This window comes from Bacillus rossius, chromosome 15 (genome assembly GCF_032445375.1).
Source record: "Bacillus rossius redtenbacheri isolate Brsri chromosome 15, Brsri_v3, whole genome shotgun sequence".
Taxonomy (NCBI): domain Eukaryota; kingdom Metazoa; phylum Arthropoda; class Insecta; order Phasmatodea; family Bacillidae; genus Bacillus; species Bacillus rossius.
The window spans coordinates 31,178,691-31,197,450 of record NC_086342.1 but is presented as its reverse complement, the minus strand read 5'-3'; the positions used below and the strand labels follow the sequence as shown (position 1 = coordinate 31,197,450).

The following is an 18,760-nucleotide window of genomic DNA, read 5'->3' as shown; positions in this document are numbered from 1 at the left end:
ACAAACATATTGTCATTTCACAATCTTGGTACAACTGGAGTAATAAAACCGTACACGAGCAAAGATAAGGCGTGCTCTTGTCGATCAACTTGTCAGGTCGATCTGCCCCTGGTCTCGACCAGAGCACTACGTGTATCGTACGAGCATGCTCTGTCCCAACTCTGAGGTGAAGAATACCATGTCCATGTAGTTGACACCATGTCTTTGATGGACATTTTTTTCTCTATGCATTAGTATTAGATCACTCATACTATTATCTCCAAAGTGGATTAAATGATAAAAAAACTATTGTAAATGGCTATTTACATTAATAAAAACTCAAAAATAAATACATATTTAGAATGTTTGTTTGTCCGTCTGTTTGTTCCGGCATCAGTTGAAAACTATTTGACTGATTTTGATAAAACATTTTTTTAGCAGTAAGGTCTTTGGGTAACTTCAACTTTAGGCTATATATTAGTAAAGAATTCTACCCCTAAGGGAGTGAAAAAGGAGTTAATATGGTTTTAACATGATTATATCTCTGAAGCTAATTAAGCGTATGTAGAAAGATATTGGGTATCAATAATAAATATACTAAAACTATCTAACACAATTTTACTGTTTCATATAGTTTAACTCTTTGCTTGGCAAATCTAATGATTCGATAGTTGATGTTCCTGCTCTGGCAGCGAATTCTAGCGGCGGGTGTGGAAACTACGTGTGAATCGCGCCAAGAAATGTAGTATGAAATGCAATTTTTTTATACTTATCACACTCCGCATTATTTTAAAAAATTCTATCATAATTTTGTGTCTGAGTTTTGTATTATAATTACATTTGAAACATGAGAACACATGAAGTTGCTAGTTACCGAGGTTGTTTGTTGCACATCTCTGGTGAACACTTAAAGACTCGCTCACTTTTTTTTTGTGTTGTAATTAAACATCCCTTCAGCTTATTTGTAAGGTATTATTATTTTTTTAATGTTTTCAAATGTTTGTGTTATTAATATTTTGGACAGTAATCATTCTGTACAAGCATTTTTAAAAATTTTATCAAATGGCAAATTGACCTTTTTTTTTTTTTTAAATTTCAACACTTTTTAGTGATTTTTTTTTTCTCTCAAACCTTTTTGATATCATTTGGTCTGTGCTCATGGCAAATACTGTACAACTTTTGTTTAGCTCAGTCAGTTCCTTATTTTGTTCCAGGTATCTGAGGAACAACACAATGGCTCTTGGGAAAATGTCCTTGAATGTCACCAATGTCCCAACTGGTTGTGATTATGCCAACAAGATGTACAACATATTGTCTCTGCTCCTGCCTAAGAGTCATTTTCTACCCATGACTCTCGACAATCTCAACAAACAGACCTTTGTTCCCAAGTAAGTTTTCAGCTACTGCACCTTACGGTAGGTGCACATTTTTTGCAGTCTTTGAAGTCATGTTATTGTGCTGAATGCTTTGATAGTTAACCATTTTAATCAGTATTTACTTTCACTGAAAACTTTAAGTTTAAAATTTAATTTTCAAATTTCAGTATCACAATTTTTAGTATTTGAAATTTTAGTTTCACATTCAATTAGTAAAATTTTCTCTATATATATTTTTTCCCTGGCCATACCGTTTGCACAGTGGTGCAAGCCATGGAACATTAATTTCCATAAGGAGTAAATAATTTTCCAGGATAATTTTTAGTGGTGCATTTATTGAGCTTTTACAGGAATTAAGTTATTTTCTCTGCTGTTCTTTAAATGTGTGTATCATTCAGATGTGTGTTCCAATTGCAGGAAAGATTATTCAGAAAACAGGTTGAAGAGTGGAGTTCTGCAGTTGAGTGCCCACACTCACCTCGTACTCGACGAAACACAGCTGATGCCTGGTCAGCTGGACGCGTGTGGTGAGTCAGAGTTCAGAAGTGCGAGAAGCAGGTGGTTACATAGATAGGGTTGAAAACCAGAAAAAAGGTAGATCAAGAAATGGGCTGCGAAGTTGTGGAACAGTCTTAGAATGTGTGGGAAAATTCTGGAAGTTTATTGTGTTCAGAATAGCGATGGCCCAACTTCATGATTGTGTTCATGTCGCCATTGGATCCTTTACCTACCCTAAATAGGCCTGTTCGAATACTAGTTTTTTGATGCTAAGCGAATATCAGTTCAATGTTTAAAATATCTGCGTGCGAAGTCGAATATGATTGCGAATATTGTTTTTGGCAAACCTGTATAACACTTATTTTATAAAATACTGGATTAAAGTAAAAAAAAAATCATTAAACATTTTTAATGTTTGAACTGATTAAGTGGTTAACTAATTGGGCTCTCTATATAACATCATTGAACGAAATTATAAAATAACAATGCATTATACTAATATTTAGCATTCATAAAAACAAACAGAGCACCTTATTTTTATTGTTTAAGTAACCTACTTTATTCAAGAAAAACATGTAGAACACCAAAAAAAATATCTATTAATATTTTCCTGAGCAAATCTTAAGCTTCTAGTGTTTAAAAGCTTTGCTTAAAGTAAAACGAATAGCCAGTTTCCTGGTGAAGTCAAGTCAAATATTAAAATAAGAGCTCTGATTGATTTGCTTGGTCGAAGCTTTGCACAGATCTAACCCTAATCTGCGTGAACAGAATTAAATTGGGTGCTAGGTCGTGCAGGTAATGGACCGTGGGCAGACTCTTGTCCCGGGGTGTGGTACATTCGGGCAGTGTGCGAGCTTGATGGTCAGAGGGGGGTGCACTGTGATTGACTTCAGGGAACGGGAACACTCCACAGGATCCGGCTTAGCAGATTAAAAATGTTAAGTCCTGTCCAACCTTTATTTGCCTTCTGGCTTGGGGTTGTCTTCCAACATGTGTGGGTGCCTTTGAAGCTTGCTCAATAATTACCACAGTTTACACATACAGTACTCCGAGAGCGAGTAGACAGCTCTTGTGAGCTATACTTGTCAGTCACATGATCTCATGGGGAGGATGTATGCAAACTGCTTCAGTCAAGCGACTGTTGCACTATATGAGATTTGAGTGACATGACTGTCTGTATTGATTCGGATTCTGTTGCATACATGTTCTGTCATATTTCTCACTTTAAGTGTATATATTTTCAGGTCCTCACAAGATGTTTTAAATGTAGTAACAGTTCAGTACAAAGTACTTACATTACTAAATACAAAAAAAGGTGGTTTTTTTTTCAGGTACGTTGTAGTGAGAGTTATCTGTATTTATTAAATCCATTCCAGTTTTGTTTAAAGTAGGGATGGGTCGGTACTGGTTCTCGGTTCTCGGTTCCTACGGTTCCCAGCATTTTAACCGGCACCGAGAACCGCAGCTAAAATGTCGGTGCCGGTACCGGTACCGGCAGTATAGCAAAACCCTTAACGAAAATAGTCCTTCACTACAACTTAAATGCAGCATGAAATGGCTCAACTCACGTCCAATTCACATATGAATTATTTATTTGGACTTCTGTGGATTAGTATTCATCTATAACTATAAAATAATTTACACGTGAAAATATTTAATATTCTCGTCTATCTGTAAACAAAGTACGTTTTTCAATAAAAACATAACAGTTGAATGTGCCATAGATGTAGTTCATCGATGTGTGCATGTTTAAAGTACTATTCATAATATTGTATTACAGACATAATACGTAAATGGGAACATGGTGTGTATGAAGTGGATCCAAAGCGAGAGCCATATGATTTGGAAAAACTCGGATGTGTGATGTTCACTTCTGCCATTCTTGCTTCATCAGTTTGGCGAAGGGATCTTTTCTTTAAACAATTTTTTTTTTTGTAATGTAAACTTTTCCAAGTTATTGTGCAGAATAATTAGTTGTACTGTAATAATAAGCCATAATAGGTATTGGAAAAAATGGGTACAATTAGGTTTTTAAATTTATTATTATGTTTTTAACATCTTTTTATAATTAAAATGTAAACAATTTGAGATAAAAATACAAGCAAATCTACCTCTTCTCCTAAACCTTGAGGTGACATTTTGTATCTTTGGCTTGAAGTAAGCAGGCAGGCTTAATCAATCTTTTGTAAATGTATGTTATGTGTTATGAGAGTTGTTTCTGGGTGACCATTGGTTGGGGCAGAGGGTCGGGGTGCACCAATATATCGAAAAAATAGTTATTATTGCAGCCTTTCTAGTTTCATCAGCTCCAACAGTTGATTTTTATAGATCAACAAACAGAAAGTGAATTGAGGTAGCACCTGATGAGTAAAACTTTGTGTTACTGGCTCATCATACAAAAAAAATAGAACCTTTTTTAAGATCCTCTGTTAACAGCGAATGAAAGCTCAAAATATCTGTCTCGATGTATCCGGATGATTTAGGCAGTGTTCCAGTTCAAGAGGGTGTGAGCTGAGGCGTTCAACTGTGACTGTGCCATTAGCAAACATGTGTACAAATCTGTTGGTAGGGACAAGATTATACAGTGAATTGCAATGAAACCAAAGTAACACTGCAAAGCATTTCAATAGAACGTATAACACTGACATACAAATTAATGCACTATTCAGCACTAAAAACATGTAATCAATCAGCAATTTTAATAATTAACTAAAATTTAAAAAAAAAAGTAATCTTTTATCATGGTAAATTCATTGAGTTTTTATAGGTATTGAACATGGATTTTGCATCAGAATGCATGACCTAAATGGATTAGAAAAAAAAGTATAGTTTCTTTGAGCATGCATTTGTTACATTAGTAGTAGTGAGTGAACAATTTTGCTCACTTGCCTTTTTGCCTTCGCTCCTGCAGAGTGGGACAGCGAGACAGGTTGCTAGAGTGTGTGCTCTTTCAGCGAATGGGGACATCGCCTTAATATCAACGTAATTAAAAATAATTTTAAGGTTATTTGCTTATTGGTAGAGACAACATTTTTTTGTTTTATATTCAGGCCAATTTTGTTCATAAACAAATGTATTTTTTTTCCAAACAAGTATGACAAAATGTTTCTTTATTCTGAATTCACATTATTATAATCAGCACGTCAGAAACATTTACTCGCAACAATAAAAATAAATCGGCAAGCATTAGCGTGTTTGTAAAATTACATACTAGTATCAGTAATGTGAAAATAAATTATCAAAAGTTACAATATAATGAAACCAGGAAAATTTGTTTATATCTAAACATTCAGTTTATACATTTCAAACAAATCAGGCTAAATAAATTATGCTAATTGAATTAAATTTATAATACCAACCTTAAAACGTAGATTAAGTTCATGATTTTAGTGCTTTTCGGTGCTGTATGGTGTATTAACTTTAAAGTCAGTGTTTTATAGTGTAGTGACATACTTTTGTGTGTTATTTAGGATTTATTGCAATTCACCATAAGATCTCTTCCCTACTTATCAGTGACCCATATTTTTTGCAAACAGTGATTATCTACCAGCGATAGCAGGGTAATTCCGGGTGCTGCCGTGTAGTGCTCAGTCGTGCGCATGTGTGTGTGTGTCAGGGGTGCAGAACGTCACGGCTCTGGGGATGGTCGTGAGGCACCAGAAGCTGGACTACGACTTCAAGTACTACTCGCTGGAGTTCGAGACCGACATACCTGTCCTGGTGCTGTCCGAGGGCAAGTCCCTGCTGCCTGTAAGTGACTCTTATTTTTCAAGTGAAACTTCTCGCATGAGGGGCATGGTTAGGTATGTGGTGGGGGAACGGTAGAGGAGGAGAGTGCATAAGAGGCAACGCCACTCAAGCGCATGCGCTAGAGGTCGAATGGGAAGATGACAAGGGGATAGGTACGTAGCATAGCATGCTGTATGCTAGTTGTAACGGCCGGATGGGGAGACGGCAGGGGAGAGGTAGAACTGACGCAGCAGCGATGCTATGAAATTCTCGTAACAGTGCTTGCGTTCGTCTACTCCTCAGTTTACGTAACGGCTAAGATTACGCTACGGTATTAATCTAATTTAATTTTTTTTTTCATTTGATATCATACCCACATCCTTTCTATTCTCAGTTATTATCTCTTGTTCAATAAAAAAATACTAATAAATGATCTCTATCTATACTTAATAAGCAAGAAGTTTCATTTCTGTCATGGTTGGACTCCACGGACACACTTTTTTTATTAGTCTTAGTCATTTATGTTAATACTTTTGTATTACACGTTTAAAAATATTAAAATTAATTCTTGCACAAAATTTATATTTTCTCAAAAATTATGTAATTTCATCTTAGATCAGTGATTTTTAAGGGCAGAAAATTATTTTTGAATCTAATCTGAGGGCCTAACACACATGAATTAATATAAAATTTATTACAACAATTTTAATGTCAAATTATTTTGTAGAACAACCAATAAATATAAAGTGGGGCATGTGGTGAAGACGTAGTTCTCTTGAAAATAGTGTAAAGAAATTACAAAAAAAAAATGGAGGGGGAAAACTTTTTAATATAATGAGCATTACCACTAAACAACACAGATATTACAAAAATATAATTTTTTTTCTTCATATTTTTGTGAGATCATTTTGGCTTCCCAACATTGTCCTGACAAATTATTCTACATGTATGAAAACAAATATGGCTTATATTTATTTTTTGAAAGGTTATTTGAGCGGGCCGCATAAAACAATGTCGCAGCAGGGCTGTAGCCAGACTTTTTTGTAGGAGAGAGTCCAGCATAGCTATTAAAACATTTTTTATGAGTAATTTTTCTTTTTAATTGAGTTTTTGAAGAAAATTGTCACACTAAAATCTCAGGAAACAGTAGATTTTTATAAGTCCAATGTTTGTACATAAAAATTTAAGTAATGTTTTTGCTTGAGAAAAGAAAACTGAACATTTTATATAGTGGTTTTTATTTATTTGACTTTAATTTAATACTTTTATAAGACACTTTTTTAATTTTTTCATTAATACAAGTAATAAATACATATATATTAATGTTATTTAATACATGAAACACACATGTCAAGTTTGTATGAAAGACATGCTTATAATTAACACGTGTGCAAACCGGCAATAAATATAGACTACTAGCAAACAATTCCTGCCGCTTCTGTATATGAGCCGAGTTGGGCTAGATGTGGGAGGAAATGCATTTATTACAATAAACTGTTACAATAATCCTTCCACATAATGCTCTCTGTAACATTATGTAGCTAAGATGCTGTAATTTTCTTATTCTGTCTTCACTAGTTTTTTAAATTTAAATCCGTGAAGGGAGGGTCCGGAACCACGGACCTCCCCCCCCCCGGCTGCGTCTCTGTTGTGGGCCGTATCCAGCCTGTGAGCCTCCAGTTAGCCATCTCTGTCTTCGATGGTGTTACTAAAATAATTAAAATAGTAGGTGAAGTACCCGGCATTGCCTGGGTTAAACACCAGTTCAACAAAATTGACTGTCAAATATCAAGCCTGTAGACATTGGTACTTGAAAAACGGGAATTTTAATCTTGGACACCCCTGCAATCCACTTGGGAGTTGAATTTTGTAAAATCCTTTCTTAGTGGATGCCTATGTAGTAAAATAAATACATATATGTACATGCATAATTTCTATCTGTAGGTCTTAACAGTTCTGTAGAATTCATGATGAGCGAGTCAGTGACTGGTATTTCGCTTATATCTAGGAACATAAAATCAAAATTTTGGAATTCGTTAAATCCACTAAGAATGGATTTTACAAAAATCAGCTCCCAAAGGAAGTTCCAGGGGCATCAGAGATAATTCTATTTAAGTACCTATATGTCCTACAGACTTGAAACGCTGCAGGAGTGAGGTTTTCCGAAAATCAGCTCCAAAGGTTGATTTAGCCCAAGTAATGCCAGGTACTTAAGCTGATATATATAAAAATTAATGTGTTCCTATAGCTTAAAGTTGTTTGTGTTAAAATATGCAGGCTCATGCATATATATTTGGGCTGTGGTAAGTTAAGAGTATGTATGTAATTGATTTTCTTCTTAAGTTTTTCATATTTGTTTGAAATACCCCTGACTAGATCATTTCATCATTTTTGCTGTAGGTGGTGATAGTTTTATGATTGCTTAAATGTTTGTGCAGAGCTTGTTGAACTGCACCTTTAAATTCAGGATTTATACCCTTATAACATATTATGAGGATGCTGGTAGCCTTATTTAATGTTCTTCTAGCAAAACCCACATGATTTTTTGGGTTTTGATTTTTTGGGTTTCTGCGAATCCTGTTATTATACAAAAAATATCTAATATTTTTCACATCATATCTAAAAATATAGCGAATGTTTCTTTTTCACCCTTCACAAGAGTCCAAGAAATAAAATAAAATGAAACCATAATAGAGTGGTGTAAGATGCCAGAAAGAAAAAGAAAAAAAAAAAAAACTTTTATAAACCAGTAAAATTTTAATTTTGAAAAATTTAGGTGATCAAACTGATTATATACATAACAATAGAGTGAGTGTTGTTAATAATTTAGGTAATCACAGATTACTTGTTACATATAAAAACAAATGTGTGTATGTATGTATGTATGTTGAGTGCCCGCACCACAATCAAGGGGCAATGACGCTAGTTTTCCTCTGTAATGCCCTACGTACGTACGGGACATTGCTGACGCCTGGAGACTGGGAACCCTCCACACGCCCAGTTGCTCCCAACTCCTCCAGACCCTTGTAAGGAGGGGTTCCCAAGTGCATCGACCTCCACCATAGCCCTTCATCCCTCCTTCATCCCCCTCCTGCCAGGACGCTATAAAAGGCCATGCCCAAGCAGCAACCACCACTTGTTGTAGGCCCGCGAGCCCTACAGAGCCTCTTGCACTTCCACTGCCCGAACCTTCACGTTTCGCACCACTTCCACTGACAGCAGCCTCCAGACGCTGCCGCCGCTACGTTCCAGAGATAGGGCAGTTTGGCAGTATGTGCCATCCAGGGCATATCGTAATGAAACTCTCATCACTAGCTTCATGCCTACCTCTTTTCGATAGGGAAACTACCTCTTTCTAAACTGACAGTAAGCTGTATCTCTCCTGCCTAGGCCCTTTGCCGGCATCTTGCCTACCCCGAGGGAAGGGACACGTAACACAGCTCCCTTGCGACGTGAACGCGTGGGTAGGCCCGGAGGTACCCCACAGTATTGGCCTGCCACCAGTCTAACCTGAGGACAGGGCAGTTATCAGGAACTAACACCACAGTATTGCACCAGGCCTGGCCGCCTGGTGATAGAGCAGCCACCAGCTACCTTTCAACACCCCTCTTCCTTGCTCCTACCCGCACGGTGTTAAGCCATGGTGTTAGCCAGGCTGGCTAAAGAGGGAAACTTGTACATACTGAATCATGCAATTGAGCCATCGTCCAAGCGCAGAGAGCAAGACCAGAGGCACTCCAGCCTCCACGCAGGCCGTTGTTCACACCACAGAGTCGACCTGCCGTCTGTAGGGGGCAGTTCTCACGGGTTGTCACCCCAGTGACCGACTGCCACTGACACCACCCGAGAAGTACCCGGAGGTCCGTCCCTCTGTGGGTACCACCAGTGTTCCGGAGCCCTGCGGAGGGGATTCACTCGGGTACCATCACCTGTGACGCTACTGCCACCAACTACTCCACCCAGGCGACCTCAGATGCTCTTCGATTGGTGGCCCGAGCGTAAACCTTCTGCCCGGCCCGCGTCCCCACCAGGCTGGTAGCCAGAGCCTAGGCATGTGGCAGCTTCTCTGTGGCGGCTTAGGAGGGCGGCAATGATGCAGAAAAACCAAATACAAATTTTCAGTAAATCTTATTAGTTTCATAATTTTATTTTATAATTTATTTAAATATCAGTGAATGAGCCCCATATGGTATCTGTTGGAAAGGAATAATAATAAAAAAATTTTTTTTGATTTGAAACTTAGAATCAAATATCAACTGTTTCATGAACATGTAATATTTTTTTTGAATATTCACAGATCCCTTATAATATTACCTATTTGTATGTGTTTTCTTCTCAGAGTGATGTGGTAATACCTCTGCGCGCAGACAGCCCTCATGTGGCCGAGACGTTCGAAGCGGCAACGCATTACTTGAAGGAGCCTCTTCTGGGGAATGTGAGGGTGTACTTGACTGCGATGATGCAGGCCAACTTCACAGTTCCTGCCGCCATGCAGGAGGTACGTAGCTGGAGCTCGCCGTTGGTGCCGACACTAGTACGTAGCTGTGAGACATGCTGTGCCTGGCTGAGTCCCCAATCAGCACACTGAGGTCCGGGTGTTACCACTTTAGATTACTTAAAGCTTTTAAGAGCCATTGCACTTGTCTATACAAGTTTTATTCCATGGTTTCGTCTATAACTTGAGAAGAAAAAGAAAAACCTAAAAAGGGTGTTTTTATGGACTTTTAGGTATGGAAAAATTCAACATATAGTATCATAATTGGTAGAGAGAAGTGTGCAGATCCTTTAGCTTTAGAATTCCACTATAAAATTACAGGGTCACCACTCAAAACTCTCACAGAGGTGCATTACCAATATGAAGACTGCACGCCAGATTGGTGCATAGCGCAAACTGGTCACCTGGTAAACCCCTTCTCCAAAAAGTCCATGGCTGCTGCTAGTCGTGACCTGTTGCTCCGAGCTTACTCGTACTGAACTGTATTGTACGTAACAGGGTATAGCTTCAACTGCATTTTGAAGTGTTTGCTCTGATCAGTGAAATCAGTAAATGAATTGTCGCTCCCTAGTTTGGTTCTCACGCTGCCTGCTCATACTGGTGTGGTCTGACAGCTCGCTATGCCTACCGAGTACCAAGCTTGGAATTCTCCCTATCACCATAACTTCAGTGACTTAAAGCATAACTAAGTACTTTATAACATGAATTTTCTATATATCTATCTACACAAGTATTCCTGGAACAAAGTCTACAGAATACTATATCCCTGTAAGAAAAATACTCGCGTGTGCATGTTGAGGTACATTTAGAATCATTTCTGAACGCATCAGAAGTGGTGTATGTCATTGTGAGGTAACTGGTGTGATGTTGAACTTATTATTTTTTTTGTAGCTGCTAGTCAATCTGTATGTTTCATCAGGCACATGCAAGATTTATAAGTGCATGTTAGTGATTTTGAAAGTACTATATTTACCCAAAAAATAATGCCGTGAAACATTACAATTACAAACTTGTACCTTGACATCGAAACAGCTTAGTTGAAAAACTGTATGCTTAACTGCATCACCCCACTGTATATACAACAGACATAAAACTCAATTTTTTTTTCTAACAGCCACTTGGTGTTTCAAAAGAGGCTGTGTATATCACTCTTCTGACTAAAATGGTGCCAGAAAAGGTCTAGTTTATATGGAATAAATTTACTAATTATATAATTTTCAAGTGCTATATACACCAGCCCCTCGAAGTAACTCTCTAATTCGTTCCAGGAAAATAGAGAGCTAATCAAAACAGCGCTAATCAAATACATTTTTGCCATAAGAGTGCATGTTATTCATAATAATTTGTTCTCCAGCCACTGAAATCCGTTTGTTTACTATTCCTTATATGACATTTATTTAGTTTAAATGTACGTATTTACATACTGAGTTTTCTCGACACTCGAAAACAAACCCGCACTTTCACTCGCCATATTTTCGAAACTACTAATTTACGTAACACAGGATAAAGTATGTAGAACTTATTAGGTTTAGTAATTAGTTTATATTGAAATCGATTCTAAAAAAAGAGTAACTTTGTGTACGCACGACTAAGAGTCAGGAAAATATGTGATGGAAGCTAATAACTATTACATAAAAAGGTAATATCTTTTTTTGATTCGTCATAATGTTTGTTACACAAGTGCCGTCTTATTTTTGATTTGTTGCATTTTGTTTGTTACATTGTGCACGTATGAAAATAAAATAAATTATGTGGACGAGAAAGAGCGCCTCTTCGAACATATGACCGCGCTACTTCAAATCATGCCCTAATTAATTGGCGTCGTTACTTCAAAACAGCGCTAATCGAACAGCGTTACTTCGAGGGGCTGGTGTACTTGGATTACAATTTCCACTCCATGAAGTTTTTTTGATAAATTCATAATCAAAGTGTTTAGGGTCACATTACATTTAGTCACATTATTTGATTATTTTTGGTTGAATAAGGTACGTCATTGATTCATTCATTCTCCATGTATATGTGTATATTTTATTTATTAAAATAAGTGTTTAAATTGTTTTTAGGTGATTGAAAATGATTTTGTTGAAATGAGGAAAGAAAACAGCAAGTTTACACCAGATGATCTTCACAGACTTTTGGTACTAGCAAGGTAGGTGAATTAAAAAAATTTAGAATATTGTGCCTAACAATCACTGAAAGATTTCATGTTTAAACTTCATTTACCGTATTATTTACTAGTTAAATTTTTTTATTTCACTAGAAAAATCTTAACGTTTTATTTCTGCCTCCATTAATTGGTGATGGTAAATGTAAGTTATTTCCATAGCGATGTGGATATAAATGGAGCCAAGTCAATCAGAATGCTTTGCGACCAAATATTAATCAAACCTGTCTTCGATGGGTACCACAACAAGAGATACTACATTTAAATGTAACAGGGCATTGATTTTGATATTCCTCATAAAATATGTGCCAGAAAAATAAAGTTATTTTTCTAGATTCGCTAAGATGGAATAAACATGTAAACAAGTGTTTTTTTTAATCATGCTCTTACTGTTGAAATTTTTTTTCTATCTTGAAAATTGTTAGGTATAGTATGAGTGTCAACTATTGTATCTAACTTACATGATTTTGAATTTAAAAAAAAGTTACAATCATCTCCCAATTTACCCCAAGTAGGGTAATGTGGACGTGTGGCTACAAAACCCTATTTTGTTTCGTGTTAAAAATGGGGCCAGGGTGGCACACAACCGGAAAAAATCTAGATCTACTCTTAACATATATTGTTAGGGCTGCTATCTCGCTTCAGAACTGGTGGGGCTGTGCACATGTTTTGTTTTACGTAAAAATGAATGTTTAGAATGTACAATGTAACTTGTAGTCACTTGCAGGTTAGTGTCGCTGAGCAGAGGTTGCCGGGAGCTGACGGCTCCTCTGTGGAAGCATGCTGTGGACATGGAACGCAGACGGCAGCAGCGCTGAGGCTCTGTTGTCTTGGACGGTTTGAAACCAACTATTGTGCTCTTACAAGGAGTAATAAATGTAATATATTTTTCATTTGTGCGTGTGTACTTGTCTCTCTTTATCGCTGAACCAATTTCAGAACTTTTTCAGCACCTTATAATATATACATATTTATATATAATGAGTAGAGACCTGTAAAATTCGCGATTTCAAATCCCTTAAGGATAGACTCCATGATCCTCTACGCACTTGTGGAAATTACATCTGCTGATTGGTTACCGACTCGTAACACCTGTTGACTGGAATGATCGTGATTCGCTAATTCTTCTGTTAAAGATTTTTCATTGGCCCAGAGTCCTTCAGATAAACTGTGGCCCAAACACTGAAGCAAAATAATGTCAAAAGTATTTGGACTCTATCCTATCACAAAATGAATCCGCAAATTTTACAGGTCTCTAATAATGAGCAAAATTTAACGTAATGCTAAATAAATCTATTCACAGAAATTAACATAATGGATTTTTTGTTAGAAAGTTTTCGAAGCATGATCAGTGGGGTCAGTGTGGCTACTATTTTCACTAGTGTGCAACTGTAAACTAATGAGGCATGAAAAAATTATTCCAAGTTAGCTGAAAATTGAAATTCCATGACTTCCAACACCATTTGTGTTTATTTTGGGACTCTTCAGAACCAGTCCTCCAGTTTTGTCACTTTTTTGTGAGAAGTAGACACCATAACTAAAGGTGAGTTGAAGGTAGCGCGTTACACTCAATTTTTACACAGAATTATTTTAGTCATGTTAAAAAAAAAAGGAGTGGGTATAATTATTGGCATTCCTTGCAACTGCAGACTGGCCAGCCGGTATTCAACTATACCTACTTAACCCCAGAAAGTTTCAAAATATTTCTGTTGTGTGACTAATTGTACGTGGTGGAGAAACTTGTAGTTACAACCGTTTAACATGTGAAAATTATTCACAAGTATTACACTAGAGTCCCGTTATAGGGAGGTGTCACGGTTCCGGGTTTGATCCTCGCTATAACCGTGTCCTCGCTATAACCGAATTGGACAAATTTTGGCCACCAAAAAATAAAAATTAACCGAAAATAGCATAAAAATTGTGTTTAAACCTGTATAATTGGAAAATAACATGTTATATTAACGAAATCTTAATTTCTGTGAGCAGATGTGTGAATTCTCTTTAAAAAGATACCCCATAAGTACGGATGCGATCACCGATTGCGTCAAAATAACCAGAATACCCTACCACGCCACGTAAGTATAGCATCTCAGCCCGCGGCCGACGCAGCATTGTCCTGCTATCTATTGCCGACGCGGGCTGTCTGCTGGCGGCCATGTTGGTTCGGGATGTTGATAACAGGTAGTGCTAGTGTAGCGCGAAGATTTAATTCCTTACAAAAAAGCAGGAGTGCGGCTGCGGCAACGCACGTACGCCTCAAACGAAATAGTCGCTGGAAAACTATACTTTTTAATTTAAAGAAACCTGTCAACTTTGGGATTAAGCTCAAACCATCACCACCCCTTTCCCGGACAAATACCCCAACAACTGACCGAAACAAAAGTTACAAGAAAACTGTCCTAGCGATTCGGAAATAAATACGGTAGTGCCTACTAGAGGTGTAAAAGTAACGAAAAAATGTGTACCCGTATGTATTCGTTACTATAACAATTAGTACTCGTTACTATCGTTACGTTACTCGTTTCTTCTGATACCGCATAATTTGCTATGTTATGTTGTAGCAACGAATCCAGTCGTATTGCGTACGCGTGCAGTATGACGTCGCGTAAATAATAATAAATAGAATATAAACAATTAATAGTTGTTAACCAAGAAACAATTAAATCTCATTAGAGTGGCTTTTTAATATTATCTCTTTTAAGATAACAAAAAAAAACGTGAAAATATACGCGATTATAAAAACAAAAACATACATATTTCTAATTTGTAAAAAATACTTTCTTACGTTGTTTCTGTTCCAATCTCAAACTTTGTCTACACACGGCAGACGGCACAGATAACTAACGGAAGTTTGATAAAAGAAAGAAAGGATGGGATTCTATTTTTAAAGCCACGCACTTAGGTGGCGACTGCATGGCTGAAGAATGTGACAGGCGTCAACGCCGCAAGATGTCTAGTGGCGAGCGAGAGGGGTGGAGATAAAGCAGACAAATAACAAAAGCGCGCTTCAAGCGATCACGCCGTAAATTCCTCAAAAATACCTCGTTATAGCCGTGTTCTCGCTATTACCGTGCTCGCTATAACGAGATTCTACTGTACTTACACATTCATAGTTGATTCTTAGACCGGCTTACACAGTTATGGGTTAAGGACTGAGTTAATTTATCAAACTAATATATCGAAAACGCACTACCTCTCAAACCAAATCATAATGTAACTGCTTCATTGTACAATTTGCAGAAAAAATATTTTTGTACATGTATAAACATATGTATTTATATATAGAGAGACACACACGACACATACAAAAAATCAATACTGACTTGAGTGACTTAGTGGTCTAAAACTTGTACACAATCAAAAACCTGCAGACCGTGTTTTCTCGTATAATCGTCGCACATTTTATTTTAAAATCAAGTTTGAAACGTAGGGGTGCAACGATATTGCGGAAAAATTTTTTTTTGTTAGGTAAAGTTATTCATAAAAACAAAACCCGTTCATGGAACGTACGTTTATTTAAAAAAAAAGGTGGAGTATACAAGAGCACGCCAAACAATCTATATTAATAATTCCTTAAACAAAAACCTTTTTTTAACTTTAAATAGAAAAACCAAAACTCTAACGCTAACGCAAGCCACTTGAATCTGACGTGAACTAACGTGTCGTAGTACACACTTGCTATCAAATGTAGTTAACTCGGCACATGACAGAGATAGCGCGTTGCATCCAATCGGCGAGATATCGATATTCGACTACGTGCGCGCGCTCTATACGGGAAGCAACATAACCAAACATGAATGATGCGCTGGCTACATTTTTATAAGCGGTACGCCGCGGTAACGCAATCAGATAAAGGAAATACCGTTTAAAAACGTCTTTAAAAGAAAATTTACACGTCAGACAACTTTGTATTTTCGTTAATTCAATAAATAACCCTAAGTGGTAATGACCGTAATTAAAATTTAGATTATACCTACACCGCGGCGACGCAGACGATCAGATAAAGGAAATAACATTTAAAACGTCTTTATAAGAAAATTTACATGTCAAACAAATTCGTATTTTTCCGTTAATTTATTAAATATTAGATTTCTACTTTAAAATACATCGTTTTATACGGAAAAGATACCTACACAAAGCGCTCTGCATCTACTAGCGGGACCAAAAACATCATGCGACATCTACGCAAGAAGTTTTTTTATCCCAATTTTGACAGCCTAAAATATGGTTGCGACGATTATGCGATAAAACACAGTATTTTTTCCCCCTGCAATTTATAACCTTGGGTACTTTTCAAAATGAAATAACAAGGTAGGGTTTTACATCGGGTTTAGCACGGCTGTGCACAGGGACTTCAGCAATGGGATTACAAAAGATGACCAATGAACTCCGAAACACTCGAGTACAAACTTAGTCAGTGCTCACAGATATTAACCATTTGCTATTCAGCAGAATTTGAAGAATTAAATAGTGCCATTATTTACTCTCAAAAATTTTTTTGCAGCTGTAAAAATTTGTTAGCTCTACATGGCTTAAGGCAGATGTTTGGGCACTAGCTTGTAATGCTACGGCATGACTGAAAGATAATATTTTGTTTATTATGCATGGTAGGCCCTATTTATTTCTGATCAATGACTGAAAATTCTGGAAAACTATTACAGAAAAAACTTTATGATAAAGGAACATACCATCTACAAGTATATCTTCTCTATGGATTTGTTCGGTTTACCTTTTAACAACCTGAATATTGTATATTTGAAATTAGCTTTCATATTATTTTTAAATTATATTTTACTATCCATCTGCAGTTTCGTATGCTTTGAATTGTTTAAGGATTTTTGGCACAGTTTTCCAAGCATTCAAGATTTGTAATAATTTTTTATGTTAGTTATTAGCACTGCCACGGCACGTCATTTAAATTTGACTGGTTCCATTGACAGTTTAGGAGCATAATAATTATTTAGGTTTTGGCTCCCGGCCCAAGGTGTTGAAAATTGTTACTCCTACAATCTGAAGTAAATATAATTATTTTTTCCAATCATCTGGTGCTGAAAACAGTGTAACTTAAATTGGTAAGACCGAGAGATTAAATAAATACTGTTTCTGTGTTAAGTGCAGTAAAAGTATTGTAAGTACCAGCAATCACTGCACAAGACCCCTAAACTTTTTTTTTAATACTTATCTGCTACCGTCAGTGAAATAGTATCTTTTATTTAACAATAAAAAGATTAGAGTGCTATTATGTAATTTTGTCCTAAGCAGTAGTGCTGTGATGGATTAGCTTAGATATTTTGGTGGAAACCTGGTGAGCCAGTAAACAATAGTCTTGTGTATCCATTTCCATTTATTAAGTAAAGTTTATGAAATAAATATTTTCATAAAAATAAAATCATTACATGGTACACATAACGTACAGTATACAGTAAGTAACACCTCGCTCGTACTGCCCCCGGTTCGTACAAATTTTTTTTTTTGGGGGGGGGGGGGGGGGGGGGGGGAAGTTTAAAAATATGAAAAATTGTATGAAATACGTTAAAGTTAATTAAAATACAGTCGCATCCTGCAGCGTTCAGAACAAATACGGGCTACATTACACATACGCATTGCGCCACAGTAAAAAAAAAGGGGGGGGGGGGGGATTTGATGGAAATTTACTGTCAATAGCGCGCCGTGCGCGGAGAAAGGTCATTGTACTCGATCAGCTGTTGTTACGGCGCGGCGTAGCCGCCGGCTGGCTCTCTCTGTTCTCCGAGTTGCGCATGCTCGGTATAACTCACTCAACGCTCCGCCCAGACTCATGACCTTCCATCAGCAGCCAGCCAATAGATGCGAGCTTAGCAGAAAAAAATATAAGCTCCACCTCCCATGTACCAGTTTTGTCCAGTTCTAATACCAGTTTATTGGTATATGCACCAGTTTTCTCGCTGCCGTGACATCCAAGTTTACGTTCATCTTGATGTCTTGATACCAATAATTAATTATTTACGATCCCCAGAAATAAATGGTTAGTTTAAAAAATATGCGTCAACTGTACAATACTTCCGAAATTATAAAATACGTACTATAAAACAGTTACCAAGACTCCGCTCATTTTATCTTGCGAAGTTTATGTCTCGTACCAGTATTTCGGCTAAGTTGTGACATAAATACAGTATCAGAACTTACAAGCAGCCACGTAATATTCCCAACATTCCCATTACGTTTATACATTCGTGAGTTTACGTTTTTCCCTCGTGCATTTTAGATTGTCTCCTGCTATAATTACTTGGACTTTTACACGCCTGGGCTCAAATTATTCCATGTTTAGAAATAAAAGCAACTTTTCATGTTATAAAATATGTATATTTTGCGATTTAAAATGTTCATTGCCGACTGTAAACGTTACGTTTTTCACAATGTTTTTAGGCCTACTAGCTAATCTTATCTACACTTAAAGTACCCACGGTATTTTTTTGTTTGAGCAAATATATTGTGTGTTAATTATTATTTTATTGATTATAACATATAAAAAAATGTAAA

The 18,760-nt window shown here is 36.8% G+C and overlaps 1 protein-coding gene across 1 annotated transcript in view; it reads left to right on the top strand.

Annotated features, from left to right (window-relative positions):
* The window catches only part of LOC134539749 (mini-chromosome maintenance complex-binding protein), a 39,532-nt gene extending 26,398 nt beyond the window's left edge, over positions 1 to 13,134 (top strand). The window contains exons 8-13 of the mRNA XM_063382018.1: positions 1,194 to 1,367; positions 1,773 to 1,882; positions 5,470 to 5,603; positions 9,922 to 10,080; positions 12,141 to 12,226; positions 12,969 to 13,134. Of these exons, the coding sequence (XP_063238088.1) occupies positions 1,194 to 1,367; positions 1,773 to 1,882; positions 5,470 to 5,603; positions 9,922 to 10,080; positions 12,141 to 12,226; positions 12,969 to 13,059 (754 nt within the window). The 3' untranslated portion in view covers positions 13,060 to 13,134. The remainder of the gene's footprint in view (positions 1 to 1,193; positions 1,368 to 1,772; positions 1,883 to 5,469; positions 5,604 to 9,921; positions 10,081 to 12,140; positions 12,227 to 12,968) is intronic.
* Positions 13,135 to 18,760: the final 5,626 nt, after the last annotated feature.